At 38.5% G+C, this 23076-nt stretch overlaps 1 protein-coding gene across 1 annotated transcript; it reads left to right on the top strand.

The window, feature by feature from the left end:
* Positions 1-8703: 8703 nt before the first annotated feature.
* Positions 8704-20276, top strand: LOC102990554 (disintegrin and metalloproteinase domain-containing protein 18). Its single transcript, XM_024131544.1, has 6 exons — positions 8704-8758; positions 9332-9408; positions 16153-16208; positions 18519-18597; positions 18953-19029; positions 20072-20276. Exons 1-6 carry the CDS (start codon positions 8704-8706, stop codon positions 20274-20276), a joined length of 549 nt encoding a protein of 182 aa, XP_023987312.1.
* The last annotated feature ends 2800 nt before the right edge of the window (positions 20277-23076 follow it).

The following is a 23076-nucleotide window of genomic DNA, read 5'->3' as shown; positions in this document are numbered from 1 at the left end:
GATTAATGGAGACAGGGCAGCATAGAATATGGGGAAGGTGAAGATTAATAGAGACTGTGCAGCATAGAATATGAGGAAGGTGAAGATTAATGGAGACAGGGCAGCATAGAATATGAGGAAACTGAGAAAATATAGGATGGCAAAGAATGAGGGAGAGGACACACATAGGATACTGCCCATTTTACACATAATTAATATCGCTCATGTGTTTCTAAAATTAGAATTAAGGCATTGCACAGCTTTTCTCTTTTTTGTAGAGCAGAGCTTGATTAGGTCTTATTTTTAATGAGGTATAATTAACATATGACATTATATTAGTTTCATGTGTACAGCATAATGCTTTGAAATTTGTATATATTGCAAAATGATCACCATAATGAGTCCAGTTAATATTTGTCACCATAAATAGTTACAAAAATTTGGTTTTCTCCTGATGAGGACTTTCAAGATCTACTATTTTAGCGAGTTTCAAATGTGTAATTCGTTATTATTAACTATAGTCACCATGCTGTACATTATATCCCCATGACTTATTTTTTTTACAACTGGAAGTTTGTACCTTTTGACCATCTTTACCCATTATGCTCACCACTCTCTCAACCCATTTTTCTGGCAACCACCAATCTGTTCTCTGTATCTATGAAGGTATTTTTTTTTTGTAGATTCCTCATATAAGTGGAATCATACTTTGTCTTGCTCTGTCTGACTTACTTCACTTTCATACTGCTTTTTTCTTTACTGTAACACCAATACAAGCCACAATTTGCTTAGTGAATATTTAGGAAAATGAGAATGCGGAAGCAAGGGTAAAGAAGTGGGTCTCATTTCTTCATTGTAAAGGAAATCATTTTTGGTTTTCATTTGTGTAGCCAGAGACAAAATAATGATATAAAATTTCAATCAACACCTCTACTTCCCAAGTTAGTTAATCGTATTTATGAACAAGTTAGCAGCAAGCAGGTAATTCAGGGTAGTGTTCTGCATGATTCATCAATCATTCAATTGTTCTAAATTGACTTAACTGAATGATATCTGGTATGTCTTCCTGTGCTCTTCCTTAAGACATCTTGGACAAATCTGAATAGTTGCAAGAACTCGACCTGACTTTAGGAAGAGATGGTAGAGTAAGGTACCACTGATCATAAAGAACAAAGTCTGCTCGTAAGAGCCTAAATTTTAGAGCAACAGTAAATGGTTTCAGGGCTGCAAGGGCAAGAAATGATGTAGAGCTGAAACACAGAAGGGTGGTAAGGAACTGGATGATTATGAACTAGGCCATTGTCTCCATCACCCAAAGCCTTTACGATTGACATCATCTCTTCTTGTCCATGTCTATTCTCTCCAAGATGACTGCTCTGCTTACACATGGCCCAGAGTACCTATCTCAACTCTTTCTACTTTCATTTTCAAGTAAAAATCCCAATAATCTGCCAAAACCAGTACCTGTTAGTTCATTTTCTCAAGAGACAGAAGGAAATAACTGTGCAAGTGTATCTCATTTCAGCCAATGTTCTGTCTGGATTTATAATCCTGAGTAAGGTGTTCAAGCCTGATTTTATCATCTGTGGCCAAAGAATTGTAGCCATTTAGTAGGAACCTTTACACCATGACATTCCTCTTCAACAGGAGCTGAGTGTGTATAGGAGCCAAAGAACAAATGGAGGCTGTATAAATACCACAAAATGTAACTAAGCATAGCTAATAGAGAGGCCTCATTAAGGACCTCATTAACAGAAGTGAAATAATAGCTATTCGCGTAGGTATTTGATAGAAATCATATAACTGAAGTTATGATAATTTAAGAATTTACATGTAAATTATGTTTAATTTGGAGAAGCATTATCATAGATATTTTAATATTTCATCCAGTCTTCCATGTAGACAAAATAGAGAAAAGTAATAGATGGAATTATAGTTTGAAATTTTAAAAATGCTTAACATATTTAAACGTTAGTCTAACCTTAGAAAAAAACCAAGCACTACAATATATGATCCCTGAGTAGCATATAGGAAGCAAAGTGGATATTGGTACATATTAATTGAGTAATTAGGACAAATCTAGCTTTATTACTTTTCTTGACTTTAAGATAACAGTGTTTCCTAACCTTAAAAATAATTCTGTTTCTTTTAAACAGATCTCTATCAGAAGACAGCAGTAGGAACAGTAACAGCAACCAGTCTTACAGTTAAAGGTGAAGTAAAAGAATCAAACTATTGACAAAATGATATAATTCATTCAATACTTAAAAAAATATTTTTAACAGTACCTCAGTATAAGGAAGATATTATTCCCGTATTTCATCATTTTGATTTCTATTTGTTGCTATCATATACTAAAACAAAGCATTTGATGTTAATTTTATTTTATACTTATCTAGAAACACTTAATGTTAACTCACATTAGCCACAGATTTATTAACCAACATCTCTGTAAAAAGAAATGACTTTAAAGGGATTTTTAAATATTTTCTTAAAATATTTATGTGCAATCATGCATTTGATTGGTAGATTTAACGTTCTAAACAAGAGGTTTACACAGGTTGTCTCCCAACACTTGTATTTATTCCTCACTAACAATGACTCCCGGCTTATTGTTCTCCTTATTTTATTTTTTTAAAACTTTTTCATTTTGTACTGGAGTATAGCCGATGAACAATGTTGTGATAGTTTCCGTTGCACAACAAAGCAACTCAGCCATACACATACATGTATCCATTCTCCCCCAAGCTCTCCTCCCGTCCAGGCTGCCACAGAACATTGTGTTTTCCTTATTTTAGAAATAAAGAAACAGACATAAAGGATGTAAATAATTCCGCACATGTATAGAATTTTAGTGAGTTTTGAGTTTGAGTTTGACAACCAGACGCCAGGGTTGAAGTCTTAAGAGCTCCACAATTTTGCCACATATTTTCTAATACAAGACTGGCGATGGGGAATGGAATTTACACTTATTGAGGACCTAGAGGATGCCAGGCAAACGCTCAATGCACTCACACTCCAAGGCAGAAGAACAATTCTTTACCGTCAGATGGGATAAAGGAGGCTTCTGTATATGTCGTTCAAATTTCGAACTCATATGTGTAAAGAAATCGTGATATTTGACATATTAGACTTATCCCTGGCAGTAAAAGAAAACAATCAAAAACTCATCTAAGTGTGAGATCCCAAGATCATCTCTTTACTTACCTGCCATATCTGACTTTGATGGAGAATAAAGTCAGTGGGTCTCTGTTTCCTTATCGGCCACCAAAGAAAGCATTTATGACTCCTGTCCTCAATGTGAAGTAGTCTTATTTCTGCCTAGACCACCCTCTCCCTCTTCTCTGATCACTTTATTAGAAGCCCGCATCTTAGGTGAAGATTCTGGCCCTCGGCTGTCTTCTTCTCATGCCCTCCAGCATAGTTTCTTCATCATGCTGGGTGTCTTCACCTGAACTCCTCACCTCCACACAACTTCAGTCATTTTCTCCTAGAGCGGTACACTGAGCACGCCGTCTCCCCGGCTTGCTCCAAGTCTTAGGTCGTAAATTCAATATCTTGCTTTCTTTTACACTTTTTTCTATTTTTCACAGTCTTCTGCCCCTGGTACTTTATGGTTATATTAAGGTCTTGCCTCAAGAATTGGACACATTCGTTCGATAAACATATTTTATAAGTTGGTACTGAAAGGTGATTCTTTATGGGGAAGATGAGAGAAGTGGGGCTAACTGGGCAGTTGACACTGAAGGAGGAAGTGGGTGGCAACTTTAGATGTGGCTGACTGAGTTGGCCCTAGGGAGCAAGTGACGTGTCAGCAAGGAATTAGAGGAGGTGCAAATAATGACCCAGTTTAGATATTTGAAAGGAGTCACCTGACATCACCATCAGCTCACAGAAGGCTTCTATCTAAATGCAAAGGATACAGTACAGCAAGAGAGGGTGCAGGCAAGCACTGTGGGTCAGAGACGCCTCAGGCACAAGGTCTCAAGGTTCCTTATTTTAAATTTTAAACAGCCCATCATAAATCTCACTGCCCTTATCTCAGCAAAAAGTGAAACCAGATATTCAGGCTTTCCCACAGGGAGAGAGAGAGCTTTCCCATTCCAGCTGTAAATCAGGTCTGTCTCAGACAGGCATAGAGCTGGCAGAGCAACCCATGCATATACCCGGGCAGGAGCTTTTCAAGCACATGGATGATACAATGAAAAAAAAAAACTGTCAGGACTAATCCAGGAGAGAAAGAATGTTACCTCAGACCAGGGATAGTAAAGATGGTTTTAGGAATAAATTTTGAAGGTGAACCAACAGAATGAATTGAGAGTTTGGCTGTAGAGTGTAAGAAAAAACAAAAATGATGTTTAGGGCTTCCCTGGTGGCGCAGTGGTTGAGAGTCCGCCTGCCGATGCAGGGGAACCGGGTTCGCGCCCCGGTTTGGGAGGATCCCACATGCCGCGGAGCGGCTGGGCCCGTGAGCCATGGCCGCTGAGTCTGCGCGCCCGGAGCCTGTGCTCCGCAACGGGAGAGGCCACAACAGTGAGAGGCCCGCCACCGCAAAAAAAAAAAAAAAAAAAAAAAAAAAGAAAGAAAGAAAAATGATGTTTAAATGATGTTCATTGCTATACAGCAGAAAGATAGCGAGGCTACCATGTAAAGCCAGACCTCTCTGTGTCTAAATTTGTGCTCTTAATATATTTAAAAATTTATTTTAAAATGTATGGATGTTGAAGGAGAAAATCTGTATAGGTAACCATGAGCCAGGACCAGTGTCTGATACGCCACGATTAAAAGGTTACATTTCCTCATAGATGAATGAATGGAACGTAGTTGAAGTATTTTTGACATGGTAAGGGAGGGATTTAGCAAGATATGACATGCTTTTTACAAAATTCACAGGGATAAATTAGGAGAAAATTCAGTCAGATTCAGTCAGAACTGGAGATAGTGAAATGGAATGCACAGGAAAAGTGTGATGAGAGCAGGATTGGTTAAGATGGAAAGAACAACAGTTTTCAGAGACCTAACAGGGGTAGACTTGGTTGAAGTGGTGACTGGATGGATGTATTTGGGTTAGAATAAAAGAGAACTACAAAGACAAACATTTCTGACACAATGGATAATGACTGCTTTTACTAATGACATGTTGTACGGCAGTTGAGAACCAGCTTGGTTTTGGAGCGATGAAGCGGAGGGGAGTAAAGAAGGTGTTTGTTCTGAACATGTGTATGTCGGACACCTGTTGGAAATGCACAGAGGACTGTTGGGAGTTCTCCTTCTCTGTAGATAAAAATAGAGAAAAGTGTAATTATTTCCTTCTTCACATATTGTATTGCTCTTTTTCTCTCTGTTTCCTTGTTCGTGATTTTCTTTGACCCATGTAAAACATAGAGTCTGTGTAAATGAGACATATATAAACACCAGTTTATAGCATTTCCTTTAATGTGGCTATCACAAATGTTTCTGGAAAATATCAAACCATAGAAACAAAAAAAACTTGCCTTTACGAATTCTGTAGAGCACAGGTATAGACTGTGACAGTATCAACTGTCTTATCATACTAATTGATATACCTGTAGTTGTGTAGCAAAATTAGACAGCTTTTATTAACAATTTATAAAATGTGGCCTTTCTATTTTTCAATATTTCTTTTACAACAGTGACTAAACAATATTGTCAAAAGCCATAGCTTGGAGAAAAGATATTACCAAGAAGTTCACCATTAACTGGCCTGATTCAAGAATGAAAAAAATCTGCTTTTCTCTCCTTTTGTGATGGCCTAAAGCTTTCAATTTCACAAACCAAAATAAATCCTGTGAGTGAAAGTATGTATTGTCAACAGCCATAGCTTGGAGAAAAGATATTACCAAGAAGTTCACCATTAACTGGCCTGATTCAAGAATGAAAAAAATCTGCTTTTCTCTCCTTTTGTGATGGCCTAAAGCTTTCAATTTCACAAACCAAAATAAATCCTGTGAGTGAAAGTATGTAGGCTTGTGTCTGTTGATTCTGTTCTGAAACTCAAGTTTGTGTGTCCGACACACGGTGAGGCCAAACAAAGGAAAACATCAGTGCTTGGAGAAGAGAAAGGTATATTGCAAGGGCCAACCAAGGAGAACGGACAGCTCATGCTCAAAAATGCCAAACTCCCTGATGGCTTTCAGGAAAGAGTTTATATGCAAAATTTGGGGCAAGGGCTGCAGGGTGTGGAACCTTCCCCTGATTGGTTGGTGGTGAGGTAACAGGGCGCTGTTCCAGGATTCTCGGTCATCAGCCTTTCCAGCGAGTGTGGGTCCACGTGCTTGTGCTCAGCCTGAAGTGACTTCCTGCCTCTGGCTTGAGGGGGCCCTAGTTCCTGTTGAAGAGCTCAGACATACGCGTCAGACTGTTCTGCACATCCCCGAGGAGGACCAGCACCAGGCCCCGTGCTGCACTGTTGTTTCTTCCTGCCTTCCCTCACTTCCCTGAGTAGTAACTGTTTGAATACGCCCTTTGGAACTCAGGGAAGGTCTAGGAAGCTGAAAGCCTTTTTTCCGACAAACTGGGAACTGGGGACTCGGAAAGGCTTTTGTGCCCAGGAGGGCCCACAGGGGGCCTTCTACCGCCATGATCCTCTAGTAGGAAATAAGCAGGTTGGCCTCTTTTGAACCTGCGAGGCTGCTGCATCCCAAACGGAAGACATTGCATTGTGCACTCCTGCTGCCGACTGCCCTCAGATACCCATGGCCCTGCTAATGGCTCCCATCTCAAGAGAGGACACCTAGAATCCGCACCCCTCCAATAGTTCATGATTCTCTTCCCCTACCCATTCCAAGCTTCGGGATATTGAGAGGAAGGGCTGCTAGACAAGGTCGGCCCCAGAGCCCTCAGAGAGTCACTAGCATCCATTCTATCTTCAAGGAACTGCTCACACTGAGTTCCTGGTCATAGATAACTGTCCTGTCTCCAGGTGATACTTCCCTGCCCTCGTGGAAATGGAGCTCTAGAATAGATCTTTGTCCTTTGAAGGAACCCAGACTTGCTGCTCTTTCCTGACTGAAGCTGAGCTTTTCTGGGTGACAGTTTCTTGCTTCAGTGCCCCCTCTCTTCATCTCCCTCTTCCTGAGATGGGTGCGCTTCTGCACACCTCAAAGCATTATTTGTGGATCAGAGATCCATCAGCCTACCTGGAGTCTCATTAGGACCTACGGAATTTCCATCAATATAAATGAATGTGCTCCTGGGTCGGGAGTGGGAGCATCTCATCACAAAGACCAAGAGTTTCTTTTTCCAAATGAGCAATGATGAATGGATACACAAGATGTTGTCCATCCGTACAATGGGATAGTATTCAGCCACAGAAAGGAAGGAAGCACTGATACTGCTACAACATTGATGAATCTTGAAACCGTTATGCTAAGTGACTAAAGCCAGTCACAAAAACCACGTATTATGCCTTTGTATGAAACGTCCGGAACAGGGACATCTAGAGAGACTAAGATTAGTGGTTGTTTACTGCTGAGAGTTGGGGAGGTAGGGGTGGGGACTGAAAAGCTGGGGTGATGGTAATAACTAAAGGGTAGAGGACTTGTTTTTGAGATGAGGGAACTGAAATTGACTGTGGTAACGTTTGCACATATCTGTGAATACACTAAAAACCCTACAATCATTCACCTGTGGGCTTTAAGGGTGAACTCTGTGGTAAAAATAATACACATCGGGATGATTCTACCATAACTTTCCCTCATCCCCTTTGCCACTAACTTATTTGGGGCCATTATGATCACTGACCTGCCTTATTTAATCATAATTTCTCAGGATCAGTTTCCCAGGAGTACTACCACCTAGCAGGTCCAAGTTTTAGACCAGAGCAGAGTTTATTTTTGCAACTGTTGGTACTATACTTCCTTGCTGTGGAGTGTACTGGGATAAAGGAAGGTGTGGGTGAGTGGCAGGCAGAAGCTGAGTTAGGTTTTGAGCATGTGCAGCTTAAAATATTTGTCAGAAAATTCAAAGACAATTACATGTTCTGTCTTCTGCAGTGGTGTCACTTTTCCCCTCTGAGTTTGTCTTGCTGGCTTTCCCATTTCTAAAGCTTCCTTTTTACGTTTCTAACAGTAACTGTTAACAAGACACACTTAGGGTACATTTCAAAGTTTTCTTTCCCTTTCCTCAACAGATTATAATCTAACATTGTAAGAATAGGCACACAGTTGAAGAATTGTGCTTTTTATTTCCTTATCCAGGACCGAGTTCAATATTCTTTATTTTTCTTTGTTTGCAAAGATTTTATTAAGTCGGCAGTAACACGATTTAAGTAGAAAATTTCTTGTGAGAAATTGTTAATATACCTATTTTCCTCTTTCTCTTCCACCACAGTAAATAAACGTTGTCAGAAAACTATAACATGGAGAAAGGAAATTACCAGAAACTTTCCCAGAAAAGCAAATCATGCTTATTTGCCCCTTTATCCCTACTGAAGCATTTAAAAGACTTACATTTAGTCACCACAAACCAGCTGTGCGCAGACCCTTAGGCTTTTGTCTGCTGTTTCTTCTCCCAGCCTCGAGCGCCCAGCCACTCAGGCTGCCCAAGGATGAGCCAGCACAGCTGAAAGCGACTGCGAGGCCCTGGTCCTCACCCCCAGGGCCCGGGGGCCTAGCGCGCTGAACCCGAGGGCTGCTGCCCGCGAGCCTCAGGGCTGCCCAACGGTCTCTGACCTTGGCCGTGCTTCCAGCGCCCCGCCCAGCGATGTTCCTACTCCTTGCACTGCTTGCTGAGCTTGGAGGGCTACACGCCCTCCAGGGTAAGACCGCGGAGCCTCGACTTCCTTCTCCCTCCTTTGGCATCTGAGCAGGGCTGGGCTCTTCGTGGGGAGCAATTCCTGTAGCTCTGGGACCCCTACCGCCCCTTTCCCGGATTCCCTGCCGGTGCTTTCCTCCCACACCCCACCCCTACGCCAACCACTCCCGACCAGGGCAGGGGAAGGAAGATGTTAGCCAAGGAGTCCACTCTCTGCATCAAGGGTCCAGTGTCTCAGCAGCTGAGGGTCTTTCTGGGTCACCGACTCAGTGGCCAGAGGATATACGAGGTTCGCCACTGCCCTGGATGTATTCCTCAGAGACCCGAGAGAAACAGGTCCCAACGCGGTTATGGAAACGAACAGGGTGGTCCTATAGAACTGCAATGGCTAATTTCTGTTCACTTGTTTGTATCTTAGCGTGCCATTGAAAATCTATTGAAATCTGTGGACCGAGAAGGAGGGTAGACACATGTAGATAAATTGACTTACAATTGTGGACCCCACCATGGCCTCAAACTTAAGAACCCATGCTTAACTGAGAGCACTGTTGCAAAAAATCCCATTTTCTTACTACAGATTCTGAGGGAATATTCCTGTATGTCACAGTTCCACAGAAGATGAGGTCGAATGAGAGTGAAGATTCAGAGAAGCAGGTGAATGATCAAGGATATTAGTTTTATAATTTAAAAGTTTAAGACGATTTTTCTTTACCTTTGTGTTGAATCAGATCCTACTGATTTGTATTCACTTGCAAAGCAACATATTTTCATTGCTAACTCCTGTGCCCTTCTCTTCATCTCTCAGGCTCTTCTGACCTATTTGTTCACAATTTTCAAGAAATAGTAAACACTTTTCAGGAATCATACTGGTAGAAAAAAATCAGTATTAAATAAGCATGACAATGAAATTTATGAAAACAAATTATTAATGGCCACTGTTTAAGTGACAGAGAAAATGGTCTTGAGCAAGATTTAGACCTGCAAGTTTTGATCCAGAAGCATCAGACTTATTAGAAGTAATGCCAAAGAAAAAAAAGAAAAGGAAAAATAAAAATGTCACATTTGCCTGATTATGATGAAAACATTTCAGTAAATAAATATTAACTTTAAAAAGAAGTTGAAAAATGCGTACCTGCTATTAAAAACTGATTAAATTGAAGACACTCCATCTTGAATATTTTCTTAATTAAAATACTTCAAATTGGCATAATTATAATGTTTTAGATTACAAACTAGAAGTCACAATACAGGGGTTTAGATTTTCATGTGGTTAAAGTGGTGTGGTCAATATATAGAAACCCTGAGAAAATTTTTTCAGTTTGAAGGAACAATTTTTGAAATAAGAGTAAGTAAAAAAATTAAGACTCCATTAACTCTATTTTGACATACAGTATTGGAACCTATCATGAGTCTCTTCTACTGCTGAATAACTAATAAAAATTAAATGTGAAATTGTACTTGAAAATCACAATAAAATAATTTCCTTTAGAGAAGTATTTTCATATACTACTCTCATTTAATTCTCACATTAACCTTTTGAAATATTACATATATTTTCTTATATATATGAGAAAGAGGATTACAAATGTTCAGTTAAGGGAGTCAAAGTTTTAAGTTTAGGACATGGAATCCAAACTTTAATTTATGACTGATTCCATTATAAATAAACTACTTTCTGTTGAAAAACTGTTTGCATAGAAGTTTATTTTCTTTTTTTTCTGATTTACTTCTGTTTGTATGTATATTCTCATTGCATGATCACTTTAAACTTCAAGTTGTTTACTTCAGTTATCACAATGATGCAGGACATGAAGTGTTTTGAAATCTCTGTATATTTCACTACTGGTAAATGGTCTGTTCATATTTTCTATTTCTTCCTGGTTCAGTCTTGGGAGATTGTACCTTTCAAAGAATTTGTCCATTTCTTCTAGGTTGTCCATTTTGTTGGCTTATAGTTGTTTGTAATACTCTCATGGTCCTTTGTATTTCTGTAGTGTCAGTTACAACTCCTTTTTCATTTCTGATTTTATTGATTTGGGGCGTCTCCCTTTTTTTCTTGATGAGTCTGTCTAAATGTTTATCAGTTTTGCTTATCTTTTCAAAGAACAAGTTTTAGTTTCATTGATCTTTCTATTGTTTTTTTTTAAGTCTCTATTTCATTTATTTCTGCTCTGATCTTTATGATTTATTTCCTTCTACTGACTTTGGGTTTCTGTTCTTCTTTTTCTAGTTGCTTTAGGTATAAAGTTATGTTATGGTCCATTCATCTACGTGTCTGTTTTTATGTTGGTAAGATACTGTTTGATTACTACAGCCTTGTAATACTGTTTGAAATCACAAAGTGTGATGTCTCTGGCTTTGCTCTTCTTTTTCAAGATTGTTTAAGCTATTAAGGTTCTTTGTGGTTCTATATACATTTTAGGATTGTTTTCTCTATTTCTGTGAAAAATGACATTGGAATTTTGATAGGGCTTGCACTGAATCTGTAGATCACTTTGGGTAGTATGGAAAATTTTCACTATTAATCCTTTCAATCCATAAACATGGAATATATATTTATCTGTGTCTTCTCTAATTTTTTTCATGATTGTTTAGTTTTTAGTGTATACGTTTTTCACCTTCTTGGCTAAATTTGTTCTTAAATGTTGTGTCTTTTGATGTTATTGTAAATGGTATTGTTTTCTTAATTTTCTTTCTGGTAGTTCATCGTCAGTATATAGAAACACAACTGATTTTTGTATTTTGATCTTGTGTCTTAAAACGTTACTGAATTCATTTATTAATTCTGATAGCTCTTTGATGTAGTCTTTAGGGTTTTCTATACATGAGATCATGTCATCTGCAGAGATAATGTTACTTCTTTCTCCTCTTTTGTTCTCTCTTCTCCAGGAGAGCTCCCATAACTAGGTGATTTCGTAGCCAGTTCCTCTAGTGGCAGCTGTGTAAGGTGGGGTACTAGATGTGTGGACAAATTTCATTGAGGGAGAAGCTGGAGAATTAACTTTATAGTTGGGATGAGTCAGAGTGAGAAAGCAGAGGGAATTTGCTCACATCTGTTCAAGTCCCCAGATGACTACTATTTAGGTACCCTGTCAGCTCCCTGGTGCAAGCTATTTAGAAGCTCAACCCTCAAGCAGCAGCTGAGGAAGTATGCACTCAAACCCTTTCCACAGAGAAGTTGGGACCCTTGTGTTTTTTCCTGTTCCCTCTGCGCAAAGCCCAGGGAGATAGTCCTTGGAAGTGCTTGCACCTCTGTATAAAAATCTTCTCTTAAGATGAATCTGGGGAATCTGTGAATGCTGAGCCCCGTCAGGTCTCAGAGCTAGGTGGTATGGGATCCAAACCTTCAGGTGGCAGCATTAAAAGTTGAGGTTCTATAGCCAATATGTTATAATAAGTAGAAATGGAGTATAGCCTTTAAAATTTATGAATCACTATATTGTACACCTGTAACATATAATATTGTACATCAATATACTTCAATTTAAAAAAAAGGTTGAGATTCTAGATGTGTAGACAAGGTCCTATCAGGAAGAAACTGGAGACTTGGTTTTATTGTTGGATTGAGCCTGGGGGAGTAGTCAAGGGAAGTACCCATCGGCCCTTTCAGGCTACTGGGAGGATCCCTATCAGCACCCACATGTAGTCTGATTAGAAGCTGGACCCTCAAGCTGCAACTGGAAAAGTGTGCAGTCAGACTCCTTCCAGGGGGAAAGTAGGAGCTGGGTGCTTTTTCCTTCTCCCTCTATGATGCACCCCGGTGCACTATGGGAAGTGCTCATGCACACATTTAAAAACTGCTTCTTTGTTTAATGGGGGTCTGAGGAATCAGGGATGTCAAGTCCCAGTGGCTCTCTGAACTCAGTTATTTGGAAGCCAGTCCCTTGGGTGACAACCTTAAAAGTTGTGCTGCTGGATGCCTGGTCCAAACCTTTTGGTTCTGAGGGGCATACTGAGAGTTCGGGTTTCCCTCCTGATTGTAAGCACTTTGCCAGGGGTGCGTTTTATGGTGAGTGTGTGTATCAGCCTTTCCTACCCATTTTCACAGTGGGTACTTTCTCAGTCACCCAGTGTTGAGGAGTCACTCTGCTACTTTCTGGATTTCTCTCACAGGGCATCAATCCACGTGAGGCTTATGTTTGGTGTATCTGTGGGAGGATGATAAGGCAGGAACCTCTTATCCTGCCATCAAACTGATTTCATATCCCTGTGTATAATTGCTTTTGATTGGATTAACCTTGCTAATTTTATTTGGTTGATTGCTTGATTTTGTGGTTTTCCTTTAAAATGTGCTATACTTTGTTTTGGCAGGCAATTAAGTTACTTATGAATCAGATAGACAATTTCATGCTGCCTTGTAATGTCTTTAGGATGAATGTTTAGAGTGGCCCTTATTCTAAGATTAGTTTCTCCTTAACACTAAAATTTGACCCTTCTGTGATCTCTAGTGGATGGCATGAGTGTTCAGTGACATTTTCCTCCTCTGGTTGATCAGACCTTGAATATCTCCCAGCACTATGTGAGCTGTGGGTTTTATTCCTCAGCTCCCCAGTTGTTCTTTGCCCATGGTGTTGGACAGACCCTAATTTAACCAAGTGATTCCTACCATCTGGTGTTCATGCCATTGAATAAGCTCCACTTATTGTTACTGACCAGGGTTCTCGGCCTTCCCCAATCAATAGAAATTGATCAGAGGCCAGACAAGAAATTCAGGCAAGGCTTTACTGGGGCCCCTGCTGCAGCAGAGGGGAGGGAGAACAAACAACAGGTCGCCTTTCTTGCTCACTCCAGGAGGTAGGGCAAGCTTGTTCCTTATATGGGGTGAGAGTAGGGGTGTGTCCATGGGTCAGGGCAGAGGTGGGGCTTAGGTGTTTTGCCCACCCCTTAGGTGGTGGTTTATGCAGGGTGCATGCTCGGTACCGCCTTTTTGCTCCCAACCCCCTGTTTTTGCTCCAGGCTCTTCAAAAGTGGCGGCTGGAATTTGCCCCAACTAAGGCATACACGCAGTTATTTTTTTTTTTTAACATCTTCATTGGAGTATAATTGCTTTACAGTGGTGTGTTAGTTTCTGCTGTATAACAAAGTGAATCAGCTATACATATACATATATCCCCATATCCCCTCCCTCTTGCATCTTCCTGCCACCCTCCCTATCCCACCCCTCTAGGTGATAACAGAGCACCGAGCTGATCTCCCTGTGCTATGCAGCTGCTTCCCACTAGCTAGCTGTTTCACATTTGGTAGTGTATATATGTCCATGCCACTCTCTCACTTCGTCCCAGCTTACCCTTCCCCCTCCCCATGTCCTCAAGTCCATTCTCTACGTTGTATCTGTGGGAGGATGATAAGGCAGGAACCTCTTATCCTGCCATCAAACTGATTTCATATCCCTGTGTATAATTGCTTTTGATTGGATTAACCTTGCTAATTTTATTTGGTTGATTGCTTGATTTTGTGGTTTTCCTTTAAAATGTGCTATACTTTGTTTTGGCAGGCAATTAAGTTACTTATGAATCAGATAGACAATTTCATGCTGCCTTGTAATGTCTTTAGGATGAATGTTTAGAGTGGCCCTTATTCTAAGATTTGTTTCTCCTTAACACTAAAATTTGACCCTTCTGTGATCTCTAGTGGATGGCATGAGTGTTCAGTGACATTTTCCTCCTCTGGTTGATCAGACCTTGAATATCTCCCAGCACTATGTGAGCTGTGGGTTTTATTCCTCAGCTCCCCAGTTGTTCTTTGCCCATGGTGTTGGACAGACCCTAATTTAACCAAGTGATTCCTACCATCTGGTGTTCATGCCATTGAATAAGCTCCACTTATTGTTACTGACCAGGGTTCTCGGCCTTCCCCAATCAATAGAAATTGATCAGAGGCCAGACAAGAAATTCAGGCAAGGCTTTACTGGGGCCCCTGCTGCAGCAGAGGGGAGGGAGAACAAACAACAGGTCCCCTTTCTTGCTCACTCCAGGAGGTAGGGCAAGCTTGTTCCTTATATGGGGTGAGAGTAGGGGTGTGTCCATGGGTCAGGGCAGAGGTGGGGCTTAGGTGTTTTGCCCACCCCTTAGGTGGTGGTTTATGCAGGGTGCATGCTCGGTACCGCCTTTTTGCTCCCAACCCCCTGTTTTTGCTCCAGGCTCTTCAAAAGTGGCGGCTAGAATTTGCCCCAACTAAGGCATACACGCAGTTTTTTTTTTTTTTTAACATCTTCATTGGAGTATAATTGCTTTACAGTGGTGTGTTAGTTTCTGCTGTATAACAAAGTGAATCAGCTATACATATACATATATCCCCATATCCCCTCCCTCTTGCATCTTCCTGCCACCCTCCCTATCCCACCCCTCTAGGTGATAACAGAGCACCGAGCTGATCTCCCTGTGCTATGCAGCTGCTTCCCACTAGCTAGCTGTTTCACATTTGGTAGTGTATATATGTCCATGCCACTCTCTCACTTCGTCCCAGCTTACCCTTCCCCCTCCCCATGTCCTCAAGTCCATTCTCTACGTCTGGCATGCAGTTATTTTTAATCCCATACAGTTTCTTTGTATTTTGTTGCTCCAGGAGAGGTGTATCCTTTGCACTGCAGCAAAGTGTCCCAGGTCCCAGCCTGTCTCACTATGAGTGTGGGAAAGACCTGTGACTTCCTTCCAACCAATAGGATATGGCCAAGTGGATGGACGTACCTCTGTTGAGCACATTGTGTTAAATGGCAAAGGTTGGATTTCAAGCCTATGTTTTTCTATTATATAAAATTCAGTTTAGCTAGACACTGTCTCACCCTCCTGATGATCTTATAAAAACAACCTGCTTTACTGTGTACTGTGTACGCTTCCTGTTCTTGGATGCCATCACGTCAAGGTAATGAGGACCATTAGAACTTAGTCCCTGTGTATCAGAGTCCTGGAGCTGCAGCGTTCCTCGCTAGCTTCATTCTCTCAGGTCTGTTTTCCTCCCAGTTTATATGTGAAGCATTGCAAAGTGACTCTAGTGTTTGTTAGTATGTATATATGTATTTATAAACTTGCTATGGTTTCATTATATTTGGTGTAGAATGTAAGCCTATAGCCATGCCTCATTCATTTTGGCTAAGGATGAATATGTTTTTTCTAAATATAAACAATTAAAATCTAGTATTCATAAATGGTAAAATTATATTTTTTTCAAAATATAGTTTTCATTTATTCTTTTCAAAAGCCATCCCTACAGTAATTGTATCACCCTCATCCTGAATTTATTAGAAAATTTTTAAATTTTTACTATTTAGAACAATAAATTCTGAAGAATGTATTCTTTTTTGAAATGGATTGGGTGAGTCTTTTTCGACTTGAGTGAAAAATACTCTTTTACTTTATATATTTCTGATTTACTAAATCGTCTTTATTTGCTTTATTTTAGGTGACTTATATCATTACAATTGATAAAAAACCATACACTCTGCATCTCAGAAAACAGTAAGATATGATTTTCCCTTAAAAATGAGAATTTACTTTTTAAAAAATGTTTTTGTACACTATTTAAATTCAAGAATGCAGTGAAATGTAGGCTGTTTAATTAGTCAATTTTTCAGTTTAGGATTCATTAGGTCTTGAATATTAAGTCTATGAGAACTTTGCATTTGTATATTCCAGCTTGTTATTTTCCAATTAAGAAATAAGTTATGTATAAATAAGAGTATAAAGCCATTGAACCCAAGAACTGCAAGCGGTGTATCAAGTATATCCGATGTGAAGTCAAACGTGTACATATCATGTGGTTATTGGTGGAAAATTTAACTAGTGGCATACTTTGTATGGAGGTATTAATTATATATGTATTTATTTTTAACAACTTTGGTAAATTATATATAAAATCATAAAACTCTGAAATGTATAATTCAATGATTTTAATATAGTATTACAATTATCAACCATAAATCAGTTTTAGAACATTTCATTCCCCACCTAAGACCCATTATGCCATTTCATATTTAATCCCTGTCATCAGCCACCACTCCATGCAGCAAGCAATCTATTTCCTGTCTCTTAATTTGTGTTTTCTCAACATTTTATATAAATGGACTCAAACAGCCTCTTCTCTGCCTTCATCTTTGAAAATATATATTTATCACAACTGCATTTTGTCTGCCTGCATCTTTGTAGTTGAACAAGCCTGGAGAAAATTGTCCTCACTTAATTCATGACTATTCTCTTGTAATTCATGACCATTAAACTCATGCTGGTCTTTAATGTCGCTACCACTCCATTAAAAGTGTTTTTTGATAAGATCATCCAAGATCCTCATGTTTCTAAATGCCAGTTATTTTTTACTCTTCATTTTTCTTGACCAATCGGCAGCATTTTGTATAGCTGAGCAGTGTCTCCTCCATATAATAGTTTCCTCATTTGGCTTCCAGGGTACCGCAGACTCCCGTGTTTAACTCTTACCACTGTGCTCACTCTTTCTCAGATTTTGTTTTGTTTGTTTGTTTTCTAGATTCCTCCTCATCTCTTCAGTCTTAGAGTACTCCATGGTGCTATTCTTAAATCTTGTTTGTTTGTTTGTTTTTTCCGCTAGCTATACTCAATCACCCAGTTATTTCATCTACTCCTGTGGATTTAATACCATTTATGTATCGATTACTCCCAAACTTGTACCTCTACTTTATTCCTCTCCAATGAACACCATATTCATTTCTTTGACTACTTATTTGATAACCAAGAGGTTATGAGAATTCTCATATTTAATGTGTCTAAAATGTACTTCTGATCCTTTTCCAAAATTTGTCTTTCCCACAGTTATCTCAGTAAATGGCACCTCTACTCTTCCAGTTTCTCAGAACAAAAATGTTAGGGTCATTCCTGACATCTTTTTTTTTTTCTTTTGTTCCCCCCCACATCCAATGGATTATTAAATCCCATGTGATCTGCCTTCAAAATGCATCCAGAATGGGACCTCCACCGCTGCTGCAATCCTAGCTCAAGCCACCGTCATGTCTTGCCTGGATGACTGTAATAACCTAGCTGATCTCTCTGTTTCTGCTTATTTGTCCAACAGATGGTTCTCAACACAGCATTCAGTCTGATTCTATTAAAATGCTGGTCTGACCCGTCCTCAGTCTGCTCAGACTCTTCCAATGGCTTCTCATCTCGGTGACACCATCTCTTACTGTAGGCTCTTGTCTTCACTCCACGCTTCACCACAGGCACTGCCCCCAGACGCTGTAAACACAAAACATATCTCTGCCTCAGGGTCTTTGCATTTTCTCCTTGCTTTGTCCGGAATAACATTTCTGTGCAAATCCGAGTGGCTTGTTTTCAGGTCTTTACTTATCAGTTCAGTGAGCCTTTCCATGCCATCCTTTCTACATTTGCAGCCAACCTCCTGCCACCCTGGGCCTTATTTATCATCACCTAACGTACTAGCGTATGTGTCTCTCACTGCCGTGAAGCCCCGTGGTTTTCTCTTTTGTTTACTGCTGTATCCCAGTGCCTCGAAGAGGATCTGTCAGATCATTGACACTCAGTAAATCTTGTTGAATGGAGACACTGGCAGGCACACACACGAATATCTGATATGGAGGATTCAAAGTCTATTCCAGTGTTAAGAAATCCTAAACTCTCTGAGACACTAGTTCTATGAATTTACACTGTCATGCTAAAATTACTCTAGTTAAGGAATATTATTATATGAATCATATATTTCACTGTTATTTTTATTATTTTAATGTTTATGTTCATAATAAATTCATGATTCAACCAGTTTTTTATTTTTGTTTTTCTTAGCTCATTCGTATCCCAGAACTTTTTGGTTTATACATATAATGAAACTGGATCTTTGCATTCTGAGTCTTCATATTTTAAGGTAAGACCCAGGTGTCTTGACGTTTATTATCACACGTTTCCTTATTGAAGTGGACATATTATCACCATTGGGATACGTTTGTTCCACGTTGGCAGTTTCATACAATTTTATTCCACATTCCATGTATGATAGAGATGAAATCCAGACCTAGAGAACAGTCATGGGCACCGAGGTGGCACAAAGTAAAGAGAGTTGTCAAATACTTATTTTCCTTGAAAATCAATTTTAATAAATCTGTATGATACACAATCTTATTATTTTCAACTGTTTTAATGTTTTGAATATTTATAATGTTTGGCAATACACTTTTATGCGTAAATAATTTATTTATTTGCCACTCTGTACTGTTTTTCAGATGCATTGCCATTACCAAGGATACGTTGCAGATTTTCCAAATTCAGTCGTGACACTCAGCATCTGTTCTGGACTCAGGTAATAGCATTTTAGAGGCTATTTATACATGAAAACTTAGGATATACTTTAAAATGAAACTTAGTGGCCGCAAAACACAAATCTGGGATATTTAAGGAGCATTCAAATCTGAACGTTTTCTTCATGATGGCCTTACTTTTATTAATAATATTAATATTAATAAATGGACCTTAGTCATGCCAATTGAAATGAAATCACTCAAGGGAATCCTGACTGGAGATATTTTCAACATATGGAGCAGAAAGAGATGCAGTAAAACAAAACAAAACAAAACAAACACCCCCCCGACCCAAATCCTTTAGAACATCTCCCTACATGTTATTGTTGTATTATCTATCAGTTATCTAGAACAGTTATGGAAAATGACATTAATTAGTTGCTTAACTAAGCACATATTGTATGCTCTCAGTTTAGGTGTACTTGGTATCAGACGTAAAATGACTAATTGAAAAGGTACCTCAGAGGTAAAAGGGCAGGGATAAATGATTTTCATCATTGATAGTGACAGGAAGAAGGTGGTGAGTTTATCAGATGAAGACAGGTCCAGAGCAGAGCAAAAAACTCTTCCTAACTTCCTTTTGCTTTTGGTTGCCTGATTTCCAGAATTTACTCATATCACCTCAGAAAACTGACATTCTCTGAATGTGGTTTTCCTGCATATTAATCTTTTTAGAGCTCCACTCTATATATCCATTTTCCCTTATTCTAACCTCTGTAAGAATAGGAACTTTTTATTCTTAGAATTCTCAACAAATGTCTTGGTTCCCAGCAAATACTTGGCCTTAATTAATACATCTTGAATGAATGTGACTACTATAGAAAATACAAAATACTTTTCACTATATTTAGTTTTTTAATACATGAGAAAAACTGACGCAGATGTGGTTACTCAGTTACTAATGGTAGCTGAAAAAAGGCAGGGAAAGAGAGTGGGTTTAATACATGTACCTCACTGTGGTTTCTCATTTCTTACAACACGTTGGATTATAGGTCTGATGGGATCATATGCAGGAATTTATATCACTGCTTTCTAAATATTCAGGGGATTTCTTCAGTTTGAAAATATCAGCTATGGAATTGAGCCATTGGAATCTTCAGCAAGATTCGAGCACATAATTTATCAAGTGAAAAATGACAATCCAGATATGCCAATGTTAGCGGAAAATTACAGCAATATTTGGCAGAAAGACCAGCCCTATAAAATCCATTTAAACTCACAGGTAACTGAGACAATTCGGATGTTATGACGCACTATAAAATTACTTCTGTAGAATTGTGTTAATCATGAAAAGGAACTACTTAGCTGTTGAGTAGTAATATAAAATTTGGTATCTTTTTTCTACAGCAGTAAATGAAACATCCATATTCCATCTAAAATACATGGAAATATGCAATAATGTGTGTCAAGCTTATTGTTGTATGATGTATAATGTAATATTTCTTGTTTTCCGTTTTTATTCCAACAAAAATGCATATTATTGAATAAAATTTAGGAATATAGGAAGAACAGTTACCACTACCCTGGTAAAATTACTTTTAATATTTTGACATATAGCTTTACGTACTACTGGGACATATCTTTCTAGAATACTTAATCATTTGTATATTATTAAACTCTCTTAATTTACTCATAGGCTGAATATAGAATTCTTTCTTTCATCACTCTATTTCAGTTCACCATCTTTTGGACTTCATGGTCTCTGATGAAGAATCAAGTATTATTCATCTTATTGAGGATTCCTTGTACATGATGAGTCCCTTCTTTGTTGATTCTTTCAAGAGCCTCTGTCTTTGCCTTATGACAGTTTTCTTATGATGTGCCTTTGAGTGGATCCCTTTGAGTTTATCCTACTTGGAGTTCATTAAGCTTCTTGGATGTTTAAATTAATGTTTTTTCATCAAATTTGGGAACTTTTTGGCCATTAGTTCTTTGAAGATCCTTTCTGTCCTTTTATCTATCCCCTGACTTTCTGTTACTCCCATTATATGCATGTTGGTGTGCTTGAAAGTGCCCTACAGGAACAGAACAGGTTCTGTTCATTGTTCTCCATTCTTTTTTCTTTCTCTTCCTCTGACTGTATAATCTCATCTGACTTTAAACAGGTACAACAAGGGAGATCTTTGTGGTGACAAAATAGTTTTGTATCTTGATTGCAGTGCTGGTTATATAAACATACACATGACAATATCATGTAGAGATATACACATACACACTGTACCAGGTCAATATCCTGGTTTTGAAAACATACTATAGTTTTGTAACATGTAACCACTGGGGGAAACAGAGTGAATGATACATGAGATATAGTGAGCTATTTTGGCAATATTCTATGATTCAATACTTATTTTTTTTTAAATGAACACAAAGGTTTACAAAAGGAAATAAAGATAATGTATTAAAAACGAATGAATTTTGAAGTTCATTTTATTGAAAGTGACACCTGACATTATGGTGAATAGTATTATAAGTTTGTTTTAAAACATAGGTATCAAAGTTACATTTTTTATTTATTATTTTGAAAATAAGAATATAAATTAGGAAAGGCAAATAGGATAAAAACAATGCTGTTATTAAAATATGAAACCTACTGTGCAGAAACATACTCAAAATTGGTTATGGTGCACACATAATTTATAATTATACTCAATCAAGCTGCAATGCAGAAGACATGGTTGTCAACATTGACTTATATTTTTATACAGGCACAATAAGGGTAACCAAAATACAGAATACTTTTAAAGTTAATGTTGAACACAAAGGAAAAAAATCAGCATCTCAGTATATACATATATAAGATGCAGGCGTAATTTGCTTCCCTATGGAAATATAAACCTAGGCTGTACTGTCAAGTCCAGTTTGTTTGTTTGCCTGTTTATTTATAGTAAGCTATTTTATGACAGACCCAATCTTTGTATCCTCCTTACTCTTCAATTTAGTTACCAATACAGTTGGGTCAAGGAAGAAATTTTGGTTTCTTTAAAATATCTGTGTGTGAAATGGTATCTCAATGTGTTAGAAATATAACTCATGTGGAAATTACCATTAGAGTACTAAATGATGATGTAGTAAATTGTTGATTCATAGCTGACTGACTTGGCACAATCAAGGATTATTACCTCATATCAAGTGAGACACGCAGCCTATGCTCTGGAGCTACAGAGCTATTCACTTTCTCTTATGCAGTATTAATAGTGAGTACCTAGACTCCCACCTTATGCTATCAGGCTCCCTGGGATTCCCTTAAACCTGGAATCTGTTTTCAAGTAAATTTTCTGATTTACAATTAATTTATATTGTTAAGTCCTCTTGAGGGTTTTATATACATCCTTTTTGCTTCCTTTACATGTCACTTTCTGTGCTTAACAAATTCAAAACATGTTAACATTTGATAAATTCTCTTCTCAGGAAAAAACTCTTTCAGAAATATTACCCCAGTATCTAGAAATGCACATTATAGTGGAAAAAGCTTTGGTAAGTCAAACTCTCCCCTCCTTCCCTCACTCTCTCTTTTCTTTCTTTCTTTCTTAAAGCTTAATGTTTTATTACTATCACCTAGAGAACATCAGCTGAAATGTTAAAACTTTTCTGAGTATTAACTTTATGAAACCAATTTATGGAAATGTTTAATATTGTTAGCTGTCTTACATGTTTCTAAATTAATATTTCTAATGATCATGGAAAGGTAGCTACACTTTTTGCTAAATGTTGATAGAAAAATTAAAACATGGAATTGCCGATTTGGGGTAATTTACCTTTGAGACTCCAGACATTTTTATTTTATTTATTTATTTTGTTAAAAAAGGAGATTTCCCTTTTTATTTTTTAAAATTAATTAATTTAGTAATTTAGTAATTTATGGCTGTGTTGGGTCTTCGTTGCTGAGCACGGGCTTCTCATTGCGGTGGCTTCTCTTGTTGCAGAGCACGGGCTCTAGGCACGCAGGCTTCAGTAGCTGTGGCTCGAAGGCTCTAGAGCTCAGGTTCAGTAGTTGTGGTGCATGGGCTTAGTTGCTCCGCGGCACGTGGGATCTTCCCGGGCCAGGGCTC

This window comes from Physeter macrocephalus, chromosome 20 (assembly GCF_002837175.3).
Source record: "Physeter macrocephalus isolate SW-GA chromosome 20, ASM283717v5, whole genome shotgun sequence".
Lineage (NCBI taxonomy): Eukaryota > Metazoa > Chordata > Mammalia > Artiodactyla > Physeteridae > Physeter > Physeter macrocephalus.
The sequence above is the reverse complement of the archived record's forward strand: the minus strand, read 5'-3'. Positions and strand labels throughout refer to the sequence as shown.